The sequence below is a fragment of the Suricata suricatta genome, chromosome 6 (assembly GCF_006229205.1).
Source record: "Suricata suricatta isolate VVHF042 chromosome 6, meerkat_22Aug2017_6uvM2_HiC, whole genome shotgun sequence".
Lineage (NCBI taxonomy): Eukaryota > Metazoa > Chordata > Mammalia > Carnivora > Herpestidae > Suricata > Suricata suricatta.
The window spans coordinates 98,495,739-98,516,146 of record NC_043705.1 but is presented as its reverse complement, the minus strand read 5'-3'; the positions used below and the strand labels follow the sequence as shown (position 1 = coordinate 98,516,146).

Sequence of the window (20,408 nt, the reverse complement as noted above, 5' to 3'; positions counted from 1 at the left end):
TGATGGAGTCTGATACATAGCAAGTGCCCAGTAAATATTAACTCTTAATATCTACCCTAAAGACAGATACAAAGTTTAAGAGCTACATAGAAAGCTCATCTATAACTTCTTCCATTTATTTAAAAAAATGAAGAAATTGAGGCTCAGAAAGATAAAAAATCTGTTCAAGGTCCTACAGTGGTGAAATGGTGATGCTGTGACTAGGGCCCAAGTGTCTTGTCTCCCTGTTCAGGGCTTCACCCCTTGTTCCACCTCCCACCCATCCCACCACCCACTATCAGTGGTCCTTACCCTCTGCCTGGGCTCAGTGGTTGTGGAGACCATGACAGAGTTGCAGATGGTTAGAGCGAGGAAGAAGTCAGCAATGGCGGAGGTAGTGGAGAAGGAAGGCTTGGCTGGTTTGGTGTTTGACAAAGTCTTCAGCCACACAGCAGCATCTTGTGCTTTGGCCAGTAGATTTTTGTCTGGAATCACATCTTTTTCCTGAGAGAGAAAGGCCTGGATGAGACTCTTTCCTGAAGGGACTGGGGAGGGAGCCCCCTCCAGCAGATTCTTTGCACTCCTGGGGAAAGGATGATACAGCCTTCCTGAAAGTCCTGCCTCCCGCACATCTCTTCTTCCCACAGGACTGGTGAATGCATTCTTATGTGAGTCTTCCCTTTCTCTCAATCTGACATATCATATGTTCATCAGTTATAGACTCTGACAGCCCTTCCCTCACAGTGCCTCCCCACCTTCATTGCTGATGCTTTCAGCCAGACTCAGACCTCTAGCTCTCAAATCTGGATTCCTGTATCAGCCTCTGAAGTGATTTCTACCTCTCACCTCTTTTCTTTCTAACCCTTCATATTTGTATCCATCTTCTTAAGACATCAGTTCCCTCAAGGTACCTCAAGGTACTGACCCTCAGCTCAGCCTGGTGGTTTGTTTGCTGCCTCTCATATGTATACTACCCTTTTATGCATCTGATCATACCTTGCTTGAAAAAGCCTCTCCTGCCTACCAAAATCCTACCTAGACTTCAGTATCCATGAGAAATATGTTCATGAGATCTTATCCAGCCCACAATGAGGTCTGAGTCTTCTGAGCCATGATATTGTGTTCTTGAACTCAGAATCTCCATAGGAGTCAGACAGGTAAGGTGAGTGAGGGAAGTTGCCTAGGTACAGATGAGGACACTGTGGCATGGTGGGGGCTGGGAGACCTGGCAAGTGCTACCCTGCCTGAAACGTGGCAATTACTCTGCTAGTGAAATGCTCTGGTGATAGTCCAGTTTGCCAAATCTATTGATTTTTCAGGATAAAGAGAGATGATGTGGGAACTCCTGTTTTTCAAAAAGAAAAATCTGTGGGCAGGATCTGACTCATGGGTTTCCAATTTTTCACATCCTTATAGAAGCTGCCACTTGTCCCATCCCTTTGGAATTCACTGCATATTGACCTATATTTTATTTTATTTATTTTTTATTTATTTTTTTAAATTTTTTTGTTTTTTTAATATAATACAATTTATTTTTTTAACATATGCAATTATTTTCTATCATTTACACTACAGTAGTTACAATTACACTCCAAACAGAAAAGCAAAGTAAAAAATCAAAACCCCAACTTCTATTTCATGTAATTAGACTTATACAGAAATTAGAAGGTTATGTAACAACTAGTTAATCACCTAATTTCACAGCTATCTGAAGTGACCTATATTTTAAATTCAATTTTCTTGTATCCAGGTTGAATCTCTCTAGAGATAATAGCCTCAGAGATAGAGACTGCATTTTCCACAAAGTTGTACATTCTAGAGCCCCAACTATTGGTTTGTTTGAAGCAGAAATTCAACAAACACCAGCTCTCAACAGGTATAACAAAAGCTACTATGCAAATAAATTGCCACACAAAACCATTTATATCAATGTTCATAGTTCACAGGTTAATTAAAGTTTAGAAGAAAGACAGTTAATGGTTGAAAATGGTGGACTGAAGAAATCTTGATTAATTTTTGCAGGGTAAGACTGAGTGCCAATGAACTAGCAGGTTTTACAAATAAGAACCCAAGTTGAGATTTAAAAAAAAATATATAGAACAAAACCTTGTGGAGAAGGAGTCCTCAGACTGTGTCTTCTCTGATTACCAAAAGCAATGATTTAAGAAGTCAGACTCTATCCTCCCTGGGACTGCTGCACAGGTGGGAAACAGGAGAGGAAACCCAGACACACAGGGAGATACTTGATGCCTACAGAGATGAGAGTTGGGCTTTCCAATAGCATAGGCAGGTGAAGAGAAATAGACTGAAGCATAGTTCCAGCTCTCATTTGGAGTGCTATCCAAAAGACAACACTGTACTTCCTCTTGTTCATACCATCTTAAGAAGACAACATCCAGAAAAAAGTACTTCTTATTAAAAGGAAGAGTGCAAGTAAGACTGCATCAAATCTTCATTTCTTCTCATTGCCTTGTAATAAGCAATGGTGAACAATCCACACCATATGGTGTCACTATTTTCAGAAAGCCTAGGAAGGGAGCATGTATTATCCAACTTCTCTGCCTTTGAATGCCATATTCCTAGCAATAATTCACGTTGATCAAGCTCTTCCTAATTTTCTAAGTAAGGTCATTTATGTGACCTCACTAGCTTCTCACGGTCTCAGGTTGAGATGAAATGAGCCTCAACTTAATTGAAACCCAGAAAGATGGCTGACTTGATCAATGTCATTCAGTGAGTCAGTAAAAAGCCAGAATTAGATGTCAGACCCTTTGACTGAGCCCATTCCATGGTCATGGTAAAGTAGATGTGTTCCCTTATCAATGCTCTTAATGCTCCTGGGCAGACTCCCCTAATCAGGTGCCAGGTTCCATCTACTGCCTGTCATCTGTGTACCATCATCACTCAAGGATCTCTGAACTCATTTCTCAAAGTAGTAATGATAGTTCCTATTCATATAGTTCTTCTTACATTCTGTGTACGTCCATTATTTCATTGCATCTCCACAGCAACGTTATCTGTTGAATACTATTATCCTCCTAGTTATCTGTGTATCAGATGAAGAAACTGCTGTTCAGGGAGATTTTCTCAAGGTTACAAAGTAAGTGGGAGAGATTCCTGCACTTGATTTGAGATAATTCAACTAGGATTCATGCTCTTATCCTTTGTGCCAGACAAGGTCCCCCTCGAGAAGGAAGTAGCCTTTGATACTTACTGACAGCCAGCATCTTTAGTGTTTGGCATCCCACACACAACTAACTGGTTTATATATCCAATCCTTAGGGCTCAGCAGATAGTATGTGAGATTATAAAAGATTATGGAAATCTTTTTTAGAAAATAGACTTCATTTGGGGGTGGGGTATACATGATGGGATGCCTTATTTTTTTTTATTAGAAGTTTCTAATGATTATTTTTGAGAGAGAGAGCGAGCGAGTGAGCGAGCGAGCATAGGAGGGGCAGAGAGAGAGAGGGAGGCACAGATTCTGAAGCAGGCTCCAAGCTCTGAGCTGTCAGTACAGAGCCTGACATGGGGCTTAAACCCAGGAATGGTGAGATTATAACCTGAGCTGAAGTCAGATGCTTAACCAACTGAGCCACTCAGGTGCCCGAACAGATACTTTAAAAGAAAAAAAAAATGTTTATTTTGAGGGGGGGTGCAGAGCCCCCTTGAGGGGCTGAGCAGGAGAGGTAGAGAGACTCCTAAGCAATTAGCACAGAGCCAGACATGGGGCTTCATCTTATGAACCATGAGATCATGAGAAGGGTTGGTGCTCTACCAACTGAGCCACACAGGCGCCCCATGCATGGGATGCCTTTAACCCTTACCACAGATGCCCAGAGTTGCAAACAAACTTGGATGTCATCAAAACCAAACCTTTCAGTTTCCTGATGACAAAATTGAATGGTAGAGAGGAGGTAGCTGAACTACTCAAGACTTCACAATGATTTAGGGTCAGAACTAGGGCAGCTCTCTTACCATCTGACTCCCAGCCTCTGACAACACACTGCTTTGCTCCAAGCTATGCATTACGTCTTTCCAAACGGTGACACAGTTAAAATGATTTAGTGGTTATTTATTGCATGTCTATTTACCCGTTAGTATATGAGTGCCATGAGGGCAGAGACAATCTGTGATCTGTCCCCAGTGTCTGGCAGACTGCAGCCATTCAAACTTCTGTTGACAGATTCCTATCTAGGACCCCACCCCACCCCACCACTGATTAACTCATGGGGTCTCTTTGTCAAAACGCTTCTTTAGTATGTTTCCTCCCAATCATACAGCAATGCATTAGAAAAAATCTCTGCAAAGGGCCTACTTCTCTATGGCACTGGCGGCAAGCCCAGCCTGCAGGTGTCAGCCACAGATGTCAGTTAAGCTTTATCCAATCACCACAGACTGTTTCCGTGGGACAAGGTTCTTCATGGTTCCTTTTGCCCTTAGCTCATTGGTTTCCTGTCTGGCTCATTAACATTTAGGAACTTGGCACTTAGGATACTTAGAGAAAGCAGTGCCCCCATCTACCTCTGGGCCCCCTGGCTAGTCTATTTCTCTGAAGGAAACGAAATATAAAGTTGTGGGTTCCCAGTTCTTCAGATTAGAGCTTTGTGGCAGCCAGGTACGAAACTGGTTAGATTTCTCTCTATTGCAGAACACCTAAAGCTCATACAAACCTTTGATGAAGGTGATCTCAGGCCTCACACTAAAGCCTCAAGGATCCTATTATTATCATTACATTACATTTATTGACAATTTACAACAAAGTCAGGTCCTTTGCTAAGTGTGTTCATCTACATAATTTACTCATTATGACAGCATTAAAGTAGCTACTATTATTCTCCCACTTTAATTATGAGGTAAACGAGGCTTATTGAATTTAAGTAACTTGTCCAAGGTCACAAAATCAAGAAAAAGCCTGGGTCTTGAATCCAGTTCTGCCTCCTGATGCCAAAACCTGAACCCTTAAACATGATGTCAGCACTTTCCAAGCTTTAACATGCACAGAAATCAAATGGGCATCTTGTTTATACTCACATGCTTAAATTCAGATGCTGGGTCAGTGGGTCATCAGTGGGACTTAAGCATCCACATTTCTACAAGCTCCCAAATATTCTCATGCTGCTGGTCTGAGGATTTACATGGACACTGTGTGCCACATGCGTGGGGTATGTTCCACATTGAAGGCTGGGAATAGGAGACCAACTTCTAATCTGCTACTCTTCTCTTTAAACCTTATATCACAATATTTTGAACAATATATGTCATATTGTAGATGCCTACTCAATGTCTGACAATAATTGACAGGCTAATCTAAAGAAATATAGATAATGAATAGATACATAGAATTGGTAGAAGTGGACAGAAGCAGGCCCTTCTATTTCTTTTTGGTGAGTCGCTAAACTGGTACAACCTCTTGGGAAGTAGCAACCAAAATAAAAAAGGTATACACAGTTTAGCTATTATTCTAGAAGAATGAATACTACAGAAAAATATACATGTATAAACAGACAATGGCTCAACCATCCAAGAAATTCTAATAGCAATTAATACAAAGATGAAGCAGATCTCCATTGAATGTCTGTCTACAGATATGAAGTATTCCCTCAATTCACTAAGTAAAAAGACAAAGTCCACATCAATGTGTAGGGGATGCTCCTATGTGCAGTAAAGGATGTGCTCATGTGTATACCACACATATGCTTCTACATAGATGAAACACCTCTGGGTCATACATGAGAAACTGCAAATAATGGTTGTTGATGGGGTTGTGGGGAACAGAGAAGGGAGGAAGACTTACTTTTTACCTTTTGACATTTAGTTACTTTCCACTACCTGCTTAACCATGTGGTCATATCACTATTGTGGAAACAAACTTACCTGGGAAGCTGGAGGCTCAAATATGGTTAAGGGAAGTGATGTTTTGGCCCAGGTTGAGGTTGTGGCCTAGAGGATACTGCCTTTTGCTCAAGAACTGAGAGAACCCAATGTTAATAACTATTTGCTTAAATAGAAGTATGTGGTTGTTAAGGTAAGCTTTGCCCAAAAGGGACATAACCCCAAGGAAGGAAACTAAGTGTGTGAGCAAGAAGGGAATTTTCTACATCTTGCAAAACCCCACCCTTTGTGAGCAGGGTTGCTGCAAATGTGTGCCACCCTTTGGAAGGCTTCATCTGTTCCTGCCCTGTGTGGTCATATTACTTCCAAAAAGGTTTTTTGTGATTGGCTAATTAAATCAGGGCTCTTATCTAACTTCCAAGTGGGATTGTGTATCTGTGGGCTGTCCCTGCCAGTCTGGAGCAGACTGGAAATGCTGCACACATTTCTTTCAAAGAAAGGAAGGAAGACCAAGACTAAGGGCAGAGGGCCAAAGACAACTCCTTTATCTTTTTCTATTGTGTTCTTTCCAGACAGGAGAGTCAGGCCCACAGAAGGAAGTTGTGGTGTCATCTGGGGGAACCTACACGGCCCCAGCAAAGATTCTTTGGTCTGATGGTTCTGGAAAACCTTTTGTAAGTGGCACTTCTAAACAAAGACTCTCTGCTCAAATCTTGGCTTCTTACACACCAGGGAAAAAAAGGCATTTCATTTTCCATTTGCCAGTACTCTTAAATATTGGCTCAGAACTCACCACTTTCCTAAGTATATTATCTCCACCCTGAAGCCACAGATTTTACAGCAGCCAATTAGGTGGCAATAACTGATGCTTCCTTGTTCTTTGTAGTAAAAGAAAAAAAGCCATCTTTTGTTGCTGTTCGCCTTGATGCTCATTTTATTTGGGGTTTAGGGCAAAGTTCCAAGGAAACCAACAACTGGCTTCTTTAGAATGTGGTAGGATGCTTGCTTTGCCAGGATTTGGCATCATGGAGGTTTCAGAGCGAGTTCTGACTGATTTGCAAAGGGAAGATAAAGAACTAGTTGTGCCAAGAGAGTATTACCCTACCAGACCAGATGCCAGATGGGCAGGTAGAAGAGAAGGCAAACTCAATGAGCCTGCCAAGAGTGGGTAAGGGCAGGAGCCAGGAGGTCCACCTGGCACTGCCACAGATAGTGGCATGCCCATTTGAGCCAAATGAAGATCATTTCCTAGTGGGGCAATGCTATGCTTAGAGAGATTCTCAACCTTGTTGCTCACTAGAATAATTATAAGTAAAAAAAAAAAAAAGAATGTTCAGGCCCTATTCTAGACCAAATATACCAGAATCTTAGGGGAGAGGGCTTGACATTGCATTTTATGAAAGCTCCCATCTCCTACTCCATGTCATCATACACAAACATTTATGCAAGGAAGACAGCTTTCCTTGAGAAAGATTTAGAAGTTTAAGACTTCTATTAGTTATCTATCTAGAACCTATGATTTTAAGAGTTATGCCCTCAAAATAAAGTCATGAAATGGAACAATAATTCTTTTTAATGATGGGGACATTGAGTTTCTAGCTGGTCTTTTGGTAAGTTGACCAAAGTCACAGAATAGATGATGGAACTGAGATGAAAATCTGGGACATTTGACCCCAAATGTGCCTAATTTATAGCTGGAAGGAACCTTGCAGGTCATCATAAACATCATGTGATTTAACTTTTAGGACACCCAGTGACAGTTGTAGGCGTTAGTGATAGGCCCTGAATAAAAGTCACACTGGCTGGCTTAGGGCTGCACTTTTCCTGGGCTACTAAGATTTGTCAGGCTGACCAAAGGGCAATGAATCTGTGTGTCCTGACTGAGATCTACAAAGGAAATCTTCTTGCTTCTGCCTGTGTGTCCTGGGGCAGACATTCTCAGGCACATGGGATGCCCATGGTGCTTAGAACTGGAAGGTGCCAAAAGACACAAGTAGTGCAAGACTTAGAACATGTGCCTGATGAAAATTCATGAAATTCGTTTTTCAAATATTTAGGTAACGAGCTGGGGAAGGACATTTCATTCAGATGGGGACAGAATTAAACTGAAGAAGGGAAAGATGAAACAATATTCATGTCCTATTATCTCACCTGAGAAAAGAAAAAAGAAAAAAATCTTCCCAAAGGCATCCATGGATCATTCCTCTTGTATGTTTATGAGCATCATAGTTCTTAACACCTAGCTCATGTTTTATTCTTGCTAATGTTGCATTTCTGGGCATGACAGTAACATAGGAGAGTTAACTGAACTGTACTCACTTGAAGTTAGATAAGTTATAACCCAGAACCCACAGATTCACAGCATTACTTTTTTTTGTCATGATCAGAAACAGTCCTGGATTATGAAAACCAGGTAGCAATATGGAAGATGCTTTTGATATCATATCAGATTAAAAAAACACCCTAGCACCTTTAATTCATATGTATGATGACTGCAAACATGTTAAATATATGCAGTTATGTGTATATTAATGGAGAAAATAAAAATTGGAAGGAAATTCATTATGAAAAAAATTTTGAAAATCGAATTTTCTAATAATGAGATAATAGCACCTCAGTCTCTCTTGTATTATGTGTGTCTTGTTCAGGATAGCTGGGGCTCCCTGTGACCTTTTCTGTAAGTGCAGAAGATTCTAGATTGTGTGTTTCCTAGAGAAAGAACATGATAGAGAGGAAAGTAGAATGGAGCAGGAGTCAGAAAGCCCCAGTTCTGGCCTTGCGTTCTAGGGAATGCTGTGTAATCTTGGGGAAGAAACTCAATTTCTTTACATGCTGCCTGGACGTTTAGTGATAGCTATACCATTGGATCACATTTGAAAGAACCATATACAAAAAGCTCCAGACCAGAGTTGCAAAGTCAAATCCTCACAGAGGCCAGGCATTAATTCAAGGGAATGAAATGTGCTGGCTGATTTTGATGTAGATGTTCTTTGTTTTAAGACTCTTTTTGATCATCAGAAAAATAGTATATTCTTTTATTTTTGAAACCTGCAAGCCTTAAGGCCCATCTTTTGGGCATGACAACTATCTCTTTTTTCTTTAACTGTATTTTGGAAGCACGTGTATCATGGACACACTGCTGGCTTTCGGTTTACTGATAGGAGTAAACAGAGAAAGGGGGTATTCTGTGTTGAACAGAAACCCACCTGTTTCTAAAGAGCATGTCTAAGGAGCATCAACATTGTCATTTAAGCCAATTATTGCCACAAGGTGATATTAGCTTAGTGGAGAAATTTTCCAATTTCTTTTTTAAAAGAAAAGCCAGAGGGGCACCTAAGTGGCTCAGTTTGTTAAATGTTTGACTTTGGCTCAGGTCATGGATCTACGGTTTGTGGGTTCAAGCCCTGCATTGGGCTCTGTGCTGACAGCCTGGAGCCCACTTCAAATTTTCTGTCTCCCTCTTTCTCTGCCCCTCCCTCTCTCTCTCTTTCTGTCTCTGTCTCTCTCTAAATAGTAAATGTTAAATAAAAAACAAAGAGAAGCCAGAAATTTATATGTTTATGTGACATTTCCCAATTTCTAAACACTGAACATTTAAAATGAATGAGAGTTGTATTTGCCCAACAAAACGCATATGCAGATTGCACATAAGACTGAAAGGGCTGCCATTTGAAGAGGTTTTAGGGCTTATACAGTCTTTTCTCTGTCACACCCCAGCGCTATCTCCCATTTATCCACAATAGAGGCCACTGCAACTCACAGAGAAAAAGACAGGGACTTACTACGTAGCTGCTGAAGGCCACAGGGGGCTGTGAGCTTTCATGACGTCCCACAGACCTTTGTCGGGAGTAGCCCTGGATAGGTACCCGGGCACTGTGGTACCTCCTCAGAGGTTGGGCCCGTCCTTGGCTTCCCACCATTGCTGGGCCCTGAGACCATCGGGCTGGGAAGGATAGGCACTTGTATTGGGTCCATTCTTCATTGTCTGAATCCAACTCCTTTGGGGTCTCCAGTCGCTTGGCTGCAAGAAAGGAGTCCTGTTATTGCAACAGTCCACCTTGGCCAAATCATGGGTGGGGGAATCCCAGACATTGGGGGTGGGGCAAGGGGCACAAGAGAAGAACACTCTGCTGCCCTGGAGCATGGGCAGCTGGGCTACCTTGACTGGAGAGGGAAGGGTGCAACTAAATTGCATAGATTCAAATCCAACTCTACTACTTCCTAGAGAGGTGAGTGAGCTTTGACTAAACCTGGGCCTCTATTTCCTCAATTGGCGGTTTAAAACATACCTAACTCATAGGATTGTTTTGAAGACTTATTGAAATAATGTGTCAAAGTGATCAGCATACTCTAAGTACTGGTAATGGTAGTTATTATTATTAAGGAGAGATCAGAAGCTTCCATGTAAATAGTTACCACATGGCAAGGGTGATTGAGCTACCCATAATATCTCCTGCTTTCTTTTCTGTTTCTCTCACTCAAAGGAATGAATGATGCTCTCTTGAGACTTCCTTCTCTTAGAAAGTGTGGGCAGTGTGTTTGTGTTTGTGGTGGTGATGGTGGAGGGTTGCTGGGGAAATAAGGTCAGCTTTACAGGCCATCTTTAGTTCATGCATGATGGCAGTTCAGGCATTGTTTAGTTGAAGTTGAAGCTCTCCCTTAGTGAAAATCCAAGTGATCAGTTAACATGGAAGGCTTTTCCTGGATGTGTTGAATCTGACCATGTACCTACACTGAGGCCTGTCTTGACATGTCAGGTAAGGTGACCCCTCTCCCCCCAAATTCTTAAAACTTGCCTATATAACTGGTACACAATTTGGATATATTCCCAGCCCATTTCTAGCATATAGAACTCCTGTGTGTAAATGGCACCCAAGACTGAGTGGAGGGCTACCACACATGAGATCACTGATGGCCTTTGTGCACAAAGGAAAGTTTACAGGTGATTAAAACAGCACTGATCTAGGACAAGGAAGCCCACAGGGATATAAGAAGCAACCTGCCACAGAGCCAGGGAAATGTCTTTCATTACCATTCTTTTAGGAGAGCAGAGTGATTCATTTAGAAAGAGTGGTGAAAGCCCCTGAGAATCTTTGTACCATTTTCTTGGTGAGAATATTCGGTGCCCATGATAGTGCAACGCCGGAACACCATCTTATTCTCAGTTAGTGTCCCCGTCTTGTCAGAGAAGACATACTGGATCTGGCCCAAGTCCTCAGTGATGTTGAGGGCTCGACACTGGATGGAGAAATCAGTCTCTTCATCGTACAGGTCAAGGTCATTTTGCAGGAAGAAGACTTGCCCAAGCTTCACCAGCTCAATGGATATATACAGGGAGATTGGGATCATCACCTGTGGGGAGATGGATTCCCACTGTGTCAGAGATTAGGCTTGTTCCCAGTCTTAGAACTCTCACCAGTGGGTGGTGAAGACATTTAATGGAAAGCTGTGGTCAGCTCACTTGACAGACTTTCTCTGAGAAACTAAAGGTCAATGACTTCATCCTTCCCTAAGACTCTTAGGGGCATCTGAAAAGTGTGTGCCTTCTTCAGTCAGCAAGATCTGGTTTGGAGCAGGCACTCACCGTTTCGTTATTTAATGACTGGGTGGTGAGAGAATAAGGAGCTCTAGTGCCTCTGTCCAGAGTTTCTTGACACCCCTCAGATCTCTGTGCCACCAATGGCTGCCACTCACTTTTACATGTTTTTACACTCACTTTACATGTTGCATACTATTCTCTGATTCAACACCTAATATATTTCAAGTGCTTTCTGTGTGTCAGATCCTATTCTAGGTCCTAAACATGGCATTGAGCAGAAAAAATCTCTAGCCTTGAAGACCTCACATTCCAGTAAACAAAGAAATATATATCAGGCATTGAAAAAAGAACAATCAAGAAGGTAGAAGGTGGTGGCTGGGAGGGACTCTTATAAATGATGACCTTTGAGAATAGACTTGAAGAAATGAGGGTGTGAACCAAAAGATATCTGTGGAAAGAGGAGCATTATGGGCAAAGAGTGGGCAGTAGAAGTGGACTGGGTATTTGAGGGGAAGAGTAAGTAGGCCTGGTATGAATGAGCAGGAGTTGGCTAGGAGATGAGGCCAGTTGGGGAGTCAAGGTCCAAATCACACAGGGCCTCATTTGCTACCATAAGGACTATGGATCTGAGTGGATTGTGAAAATGTTGAAAAGTTTTGTGCAGAGGAAGCATATGATTCAACTTATCATATCAACAACATATCAACTTATCAACAAAAGGATTACTCTGCAGAATGAATGAATGAATGAATGAAAAAAGTTCACCTCTAAGAACACAACAAAACACCCTCAAATACTATAAGAAATTGAATTTAAATGGAGCTTCATCAAAACCAAACTGAAAGTTCATCTTTTCATCAGCTGTAATTTCTTATAGAGTCTGAAGAATTTATTCCTCCTTGTATTCCTTACTATCCCTTTCTTGTAAGTGGCCGTAAGCTTTTGTGTTTTCTTCTTTACAGGGCCAGTTGTGCTTTTTCTCTCTCAACCACACTAACCTGTTGTTTCTTCCTTCCAGTGCTTGGGGCTTGTCAGTTCTCTGTAGTTTTCTGAGCTATTTTATCTTCTGTTCCCAGGTCATTAGGATTTTACCTGGTCCAGGTACACTTGGATCACTACTGTAATCTTACTCTTCAACAGAAAAGCCTGTTAAATATTTTGTCCACTATTATCTGGGGGCAAGATTCCTTCCACAAGGTAGGGCTGGCCCTGACTCCCCCAAATGTGAGTGCTTTCAAAGACCCATAAGAACAATGATCATTTTCTCATCTTAGTTCAGTTAGCTCTTTCCTGGGTTCAGCACTATTTTTTTTTTAATTTTTAAGTATTTATTTATATTTGAAAGAGAGAGTGAGAGAGAGAGAGAGAGAGAGCAAGGACATGAGTGAGAGAAACCAGAGAGAGGGGAGAGCAGAGAGAGAGGGAGACAGAATTTGAAACAGGCTCCTGTCTCTGAGCTGTCAGCACAGAGCCTGATGTGGGGCTAGAACTCATGAGCCATAAGATCATGACTTGAGCCAAAGTTGGATGCCTAACTAACTGAGCCACCCAGGGGCCCCCTGATTTTTCTTTATTTCACAAAATTGTGTGAGTATTGGCCACAGGTCTTCTTGGGCCCCTAGTTAAGGAGGGCTTCCTACCTGGAGCAGGATGATCATTGTAAGGAACATGTAAAAGCCTCCAAGGGCAAGGGGAAGGAAGTTGCCTTTGGCATCTGGAACATCAAAGGGAGGGTGTTCTTCAAAGGTCCAATTCCAGAGGCTGTGACCTGAGGAGACAAAATTAGAGATGAAGCAGAATCCTTACTTAATTCTAACCTGGTCTATTATATCAGCCCTTAATTTATTCCTGGAAATGATTGTGCTTTGGAGGAGCCCATTCTTATTCTTTACAACCTAGTCCCTGTGTGTGAGTATTCATCTAAAGTGGTCCTTCACATAACCTACATTTCAATCTCTTGATAGACATTAAAGTCTGTCTTACCTGGAGGAGACTAGCATGGGGATTACCTATATTTTGATAAAGTCCTGTTATGTAGAGATTGGAAAGAGAAAAGAGTCCTTTTTAGTTGTGTGGCAAAGTGTATGGTTGGGGATCTTAACAAACCTGTACACTGGCCCCTCTCCTTCCCCATGCACATACCCATCCATCCATCTACATGTCCACCCTTTCACAATTCATCCATCCATCCATCCACCCATCCACCCATTTATTAATTCAGGAAGGAATCGATCTCAGCTCTGGTCTTTCAGGAGGTCCCTAACAAGCCAGAGGGCAGATGTAAAGGGAGAGATCCCAGAGTGTGAGAGGTACTATGCAGAGCATGGAATGCTGCAAGAACTAACCCACAGTCACATCTCCAAATGCAGAGTGAGCCCTGTTTCCTTGTCTGAAGACAGTGATAACATCATCTCTCATGTGAGGAAGTGCTTCAGAGCTCTCTGAATCTGTGTTCTCATCTATCAATTAGTAAGAATACCTTCTCTGTAGGATTATTATGAAAATAGATTAACTGAATGTGTATAATGTTCTCAGCCCCAGGGTAGGAACTACAGGGGATTAAAGAGATAGGTGATGCTACCCTGTCCCCAAGATGTTTCGTTGTCCAAGAGGTTGGAGGCTGGGCCCAATGCCATTATATATGGCAGAAGAAAGGAGGGTAACAGACATGAGGTTATTGGGAAGTAATTTTATAGAGCAAATGACCAAGGGCCAAATACATGGCTCACAGTAAGGACCACTAGTCTTCAGGGGAAGCTAGGGAAGGCTGCATGAAGGAGGAGTCCTTGAGGTCCTGGAGACCAGGAAGGAGGGTGTCAGGTGATCATAAAGGCCTGAGGATGGCATTCTGGGCAAAGAAAAAAGAAACACTACCTTGACACAATGCAAGTAAGCAGATGATAAAGAACTCTGGAAATGGCATTCACTTGAGAGCTTTCACAGCGGGGACTGTGCTTTAATTAGGCACCACCAGAGGCCTGTCACTGTGTATGAGTCTTGATTCTCAGACAGCATACAGTTCTGCCCTTCCCTGTTAGTTTCTCAAATTATTTATTATTTTGGGCCATCTGCCAAGCAGATTCTGTTTGCCGATACCTTATCTCACTGTGTGACGTTTTAATCATTAACTTTCTTTCTCTGGAGACACAGTGAGATGATCTCAAATGTCCTTTCCAGCTCTGATATTCCCTGAAAAGCCTGTTCTGAAGCAGAGGCAACAATTCCTGCAGTATCTGTGAGGGCATGAAGTGGCCACATGGGGATGGTTTTGTTTGCCTGCTTCCCTGGCCCTCCAGGTGTTCTCCTCCCAGCTGTGGGTAATGTTCACCTGGAGTACCATTAGACACAACTTGGAAGAACGTTAGTTAAAAACTGCAGGTTACTCACAAGGCTGAATCCCATTGTCCTCACCATGGTGGCACACAAAATCTCTCTGGGTTCTAGGAGGTCTTAGTCTTTCAGACACGATCTTCCAAGAATAGTCATGGGCACAATATTTGACTAAGGCAAGTAAAGAGCACTATTGCTGCCCAATGGTTTAATGTTAGTAGGGGGTTCTGGACTAAACATAAGTGTTTCCTTTTGAATGTCTCTGGTTCTCTTGGGGGTTTCCTTTAGGATCTTGAGGACCATTCTTAGAGAAAGTAGATAAGAGCAAGTGTCTCTCTTCACCTACCCTCTGAGAATCAACTTAAATGGCTCAGATTACTAATGTCTATACCTCCCACAGCTTTCCACAGTTGGCAATTATAGAACTTGGTCACAGCCTGGTTCTAATCAAGTCTCTATGCTTGGCTTTGCTCTTGCCACACCAAACAGTCAAATGCTTCTCTGCATAAAATGATTCTCCTTCCTATCTCTGTGCTTTGTTTGTGCTGTTCCCAGGGTAAGAGTGACCTCTCTCTCTTTAAAGCTGCCTGCCCATCCTGCCTCTCCCACTTACCTCCTGGGATAAACACCTACTCCATTCAGGAATCACCTCCATCTACCTCTTCCAGGAAGATTTCCTACCATGATGCTCTCATATTACCAATAGTAGGGTGAATAGCCTCCCCAGAAGCCCATGTCCTAACTCCCCAGCCCCATCAAAATGCTATCTTATATGGCAAAAGGGACATTGCAGAAGGGATTTAAGTTAAAGGTCTTGAGTTGGGGAAAAGTATCCTTGATTATTCAGATGGGCCCAAAGATGTAGTTACAAATGTCCTTATTTAAAAAAAAAAAAAGGAGGAAAAGGGAGATATTACTACAGGAAAAGGAGAAGTACATGTGAACTGAAACTGGAGTGATTCACTTTGAAGAAGGAGAAAGGAGTCACTAGAAGCTCAAAAAGACAAGGGACTAATTCTTCCTTCATAGCCTCCAGAAGTGGGAAGCCCTGCTGACACCTTGACCTTAATTCAGTGAAATTAATTAAGGATTTCTGACCTCCAGTACTATAACAGAAAAATGAGTGTTGTTTTAAACTGCTAAGTTTGTGTTATGATTTTATATGAACAATAGAAAACGAATCCAGTACTTGTTTGCAGTCTTCAATGTGTAGGACAGATTGTTATCAATTCTGTTCACTTATTGGATTCCTTCTGGCTAAACTATGAGCTCTTTGAGCACCAGTCCTTATACTGATACATCTTTTTATTCTTTCAGGCTGAGAGAGTGCCTGGGTTCAGTTATTGTTTCTTGGAGAAATAAACAATAGATGATATTCCTAATATTTAGATGATAGAAGAATGTAGATTTTCACAAGCATTTTTATTCAATTGATATCCTATTCAAATACATAATAGGACTTACTTTTTATTGTTTCTATTTGTAGATGAGGAAATTGAGGCTCAGAAGGCTGAAATAACTTGCCTAAAGAAACAGAAGGTTACTGTGGTCTTGTTTCCAAACATTCCATACCTACAGCTCCAATGAGGCTCATGAGGAAGAGGATTCCAATGCAGAAGAAGATGTCTGTGTTCATGTGCCGCTCGATCTTGCTGCGTTTGTATCGCGGGCCATTGTTGTTCAGCATGGCTTTTGTCTCATGGCCTTTGGAAGAAAATATGGTACTTAGTCCTTTCTGTTTTCCTCTGGCCTCATATCTTTAGCTCTTCTAAGAGCTTATAATAGAAGAGAGGCTTCTAGAAGAGAGGCTTCGTCCTCTAACCTAAATCTTTTCTGCCTCAGGGAGATTGCTGAGAACAGCTGTAGAGGCCTCACATAATTTGTTACCAGGTGTTTTACTGAGCATCCCCTACACACCAGACACTGTGGTGTGCACTGACAGGGCTACTATGTACAGGTTGTGTACTGCACAACTCTAGAAACACCCCTAATTTTGTAGTTGTCATAGATTTGTAGGTTTATTATGATAAATTTCTTCAAATGACAGCAAGCTGTCTGGAGGAAGGGCTATTTTTTTCTAGTTTGCACAAAGGCACTGTTATAGGCTAATGTAGGATACAAAGATGAGACAGATGACTCACATTTTGGTAAAAATATGCAAGAAAACAAATAAATAATTACAGCTGGTAATAAGTCCCATGAAATAAGCACTGGGCTGGTAAGTAAGAGATGGTGTTAGAAAACATGGTCAGGGAAGGCTTCTTAGATGAGGTGAGATATAAGGGAGACCTTAACAGAGAAAGAAGAGTTGAGAGAACATGGTTTGGGGCTGGGGAACAATGCCAAGGCCCTGTGATAGGACAGTGTCTGAGGTCAGTAGTTTTCATAAGTGTTTTTTAGCCTAAGGTGTTGGTGTTTCCTGTGCAGGAGAGGTAAGGGCCTCCACCCCAGCATTAGCCTTGAGCTGCTCCATGCCTAGCTTGGAGTTCTGCATAAAATCTTGTTCAAAGAGAGGACAGCAAATTTGAAACCTACCAATCTCATTTGGTTACACTTGTTCCAGTTGGAAGCTGGGGACCAATGAGAAGGGACTTGCCTAAAGGGAATGAGCCATAACACCAGAGCCATACTGAGAACCCAGGATTCTAATTCCCATTCTCTTTCTCCTTCCACCAATCCATGGTACCCAGGCCATACAGCAAAGAGCTGAGAGCCAAACTGAGACTTTGTCATTAGACAGAGTCTGTCCTTTGGGGTTGGTAAACTTAACCACCAGGCTGTATTCTTCAGCAAATTAAAAAAGCACCACATATTTGCTGTGCAAAATTAAAGAAAACCAATATATCAGCTCCAGCAGTGAATGGCTTTAATTCTGTTTAGCTGGTTGCCTGGTGGATTTAAAGTGGCAACAAAACAGCAGGAATGAGCAAACTCTGGGCTTATTAGTCAGACTCCAGTCGCTGTAGTTGTGTGTGTGGGGTTTCCACAGTACAATAAGCACAGGCTGACTTCACTGACGGCACTGCGGCCTTCCTACCTGCCTCAGGCTCACCCACGTAAGGTGTCTTCAGAACACCCTTTTCCCCCATCTTGCTCCTCACCTTCTGAGATTCCTCTGTTCTCTTGATAAACATTGGGTTCACAGGGCAGGCAGTGTGGTATAGTGGTTGGAACGTGGTCTCTAGAATCAGATAGGGCTTGGCCCTGCAGATACTTGACACTGGGTTACAGGGAATTAATCTCAGGAGACAAATGACCTTGGGTGAATTAATCCCTTTGTATCTCAATTCCTCATTTGCAGAATGAGAGATATTGGTTGTATGTTTGGGGTAGGAGAGTGAATATATATACACAAAGTACATAAATTACATCCTTAAATACAATACGGGCTCAATAAATATCTGGTGTGAGGAGCACACACCTCTACATTGTATCTCTTCCTTCTGGAAGACTCACTTTGGCCTTTTTTTGTTTGTTTGTTTGTTTCTGAGGTACTTCTGTTTTGCCCATCCATATTATCAGAGGAGAAAATATGACTCTAGACAAGTTGTTCTCAACCAGGGGTGATTTTATCTTCTAGGAGACATGTGGCAGGGTCTTGAGAAATTTTGGGTTGCCATGTCTTAATGGCGTCTAGATGCCAGGGATTCTGCTAAACATTCCATAGGAAAGCCTCGACCACAAAGAACAATCTAGAACAAAATTTCAATAGCGCCAAGGTGGAGAACCCTTTGGTCTAGACATTTACACCAAAAACACTTAGTACCATTTTTGCTCACAATTGTTGAGAGCCTAATATGTGCCAGGCATGTTGTTAAATCCCTTTCATAGACAATCTCATTTGAACCTTATAACCCTACAAGGTGGGAACTGTTAGTCCTCTTGTGTTGAAAGCTTAGCCAGGGTGTTCAGGAACATGCATCCAGTGAGTGGATTTCACCCCCAGGCAGCCTGACTCCTCAGAGTCATGATTCACTCTCTCCCAAATCTGCCCCTTCATTTACCACATCCATCACCCACTTAGAGTTTGCTTCTGATCATGCAGAGAAGTGATCAGCGGTTTTTTAGAGGGGTAGACATTTGGAGAGGAGTTCACCAGATGGCATTGAACTCCACTGCCAAAGACCCTCGAAAAGACTCACCTGAACTGACATGCACAACCTGCCTCCACCAAGTTAAGTAAAGCTAGATATATTGTGACATTATTTTTTTAATCTATTTTTCTTTGACAGTCCCAAAAAGTGAATTTTAGCATCTTAAATTCCCTTCCATGTCCATCAAAGTGGAGTTCTATGAATTCTGAAGCAAATCAAATCAAAGAAACTAACCAACAAGCAAAATGTATCGAGATGTCCTAGGGAGTGGATGACCCAAAAAACATATTCTGGGATCTTCCAGTGAAGGTAGACACTCAAGGGAGACCGTGTTTTCTCTGTGGAAGAAGTCTGCAGTTGTTGATATAGAAACAGAAATTGATGGAGTACCAACCAAGGGCTGGACACAAAGTAGAAGGGATATAGCTGTCCCAAGACTGCGCTCTAAGACTTCAGATTCATTGTGAGAAGTGCTATCTTATTTTTTTTCCTGTTCGAAAGCAAAATCAAAGTAGAAAGGAGAACTAGAGCGTTTCAAAATGAATAAAGATAATAATAAAGGCATAACTGTATATGCAATAACTAAAACCCACTGAGCACTCAGTTTGTTAGACACAGTGCTGAGTGCTTTTCCTATGTTGGGTCATTTGATCCTCATTAGTACTCTAGGCATCTGAGCCAAATGTTCTTCCCATTGCATAGATGAGGAAACTCATCCCACTTTTCCAAAAAAGGTAGAGTTGTTAAGTTCGGCTCAAGAAACACTCTTCCTCCTGCCCTTAGTTAGTGTTTAAAAACATTCTAGTTGAGTGAGTATGAATTCCTCATTCTGTTCAGATGAATGGTGTTAGCTTGGAATCTAAATATATCTCTTATGAATGGAGTGAGCTGTTATGATTTTAGCCTCTCTTTGCTTAGCTGAGAAATGGGAAGTTTCTCGTACTGCTTAGAAATGATGTAAACTCCCCCTAACTGAAGATGGATTTGGAAGGAATAGAGGAGGGGGAATAAGGGGAAGGCACAAAATAAGTCAATGACCTGCATAGATGACAATGCCAACAGCCACCTTGGTGTTTCTGATGGTACAACCTCGAAGCAGAAGACTCTCACTGCCAAGGCCGGTCCTCGACTGGTCAGGATGCTCCCTGGGGATGAGGAAATATGGAGAGTGGATTGGTGACCTCTTCATGCTGTCACTGGCTAGTGTCACAAAACTAGAAGTGGTGAGTGAACACGATCCCTCTCCTCCCTCTTTTTCAGAAGAGCACTGGGTATTATTAACTTGGCATCCAATCGCCATGTTCAAGTGTGAACTTCACCAGTCCTGGGAGTCCTGGTGGGGGCTGGACCATTACAAGGGGATTATACAGCCTTCTGGAAATCATCATTTACCCACCTCAAAGTCAGAGCTCTACTGAGAAAGCCTTGGCTGATTCAGATTTCTCACTTAAAATGGTTTTAAATGTGGGGGAACTGGCTTGTGGCCCTACAAAGACTGTGCTGTGTTCCTTTAGGCAGCATTCCCTGCTCATTCTCACCCCAAGGCTGGGATCAGATGGCACAAGTTCAGCGTGCAAGACTGTCAACATCAAAGTCACCAGACAGTCCCCACCTCTCACACTGTGTGATGG

The 20,408-nt window shown here is 42.1% G+C and overlaps 1 protein-coding gene across 1 annotated transcript in view; it reads right to left on the bottom strand.

The window, feature by feature from the left end:
• The window catches only part of ATP10B (ATPase phospholipid transporting 10B (putative)), a 188,033-nt gene that overhangs the window by 45,008 nt on the left and 122,617 nt on the right, over positions 1-20,408 (bottom strand). Inside the window, 6 exon segments of the mRNA XM_029942912.1 lie at positions 292-483; positions 9,597-9,835; positions 10,914-11,166; positions 12,994-13,121; positions 16,256-16,387; positions 19,816-19,922. Of these exon segments, the coding sequence (XP_029798772.1) occupies positions 292-483; positions 9,597-9,835; positions 10,914-11,166; positions 12,994-13,121; positions 16,256-16,387; positions 19,816-19,922 (1,051 nt within the window).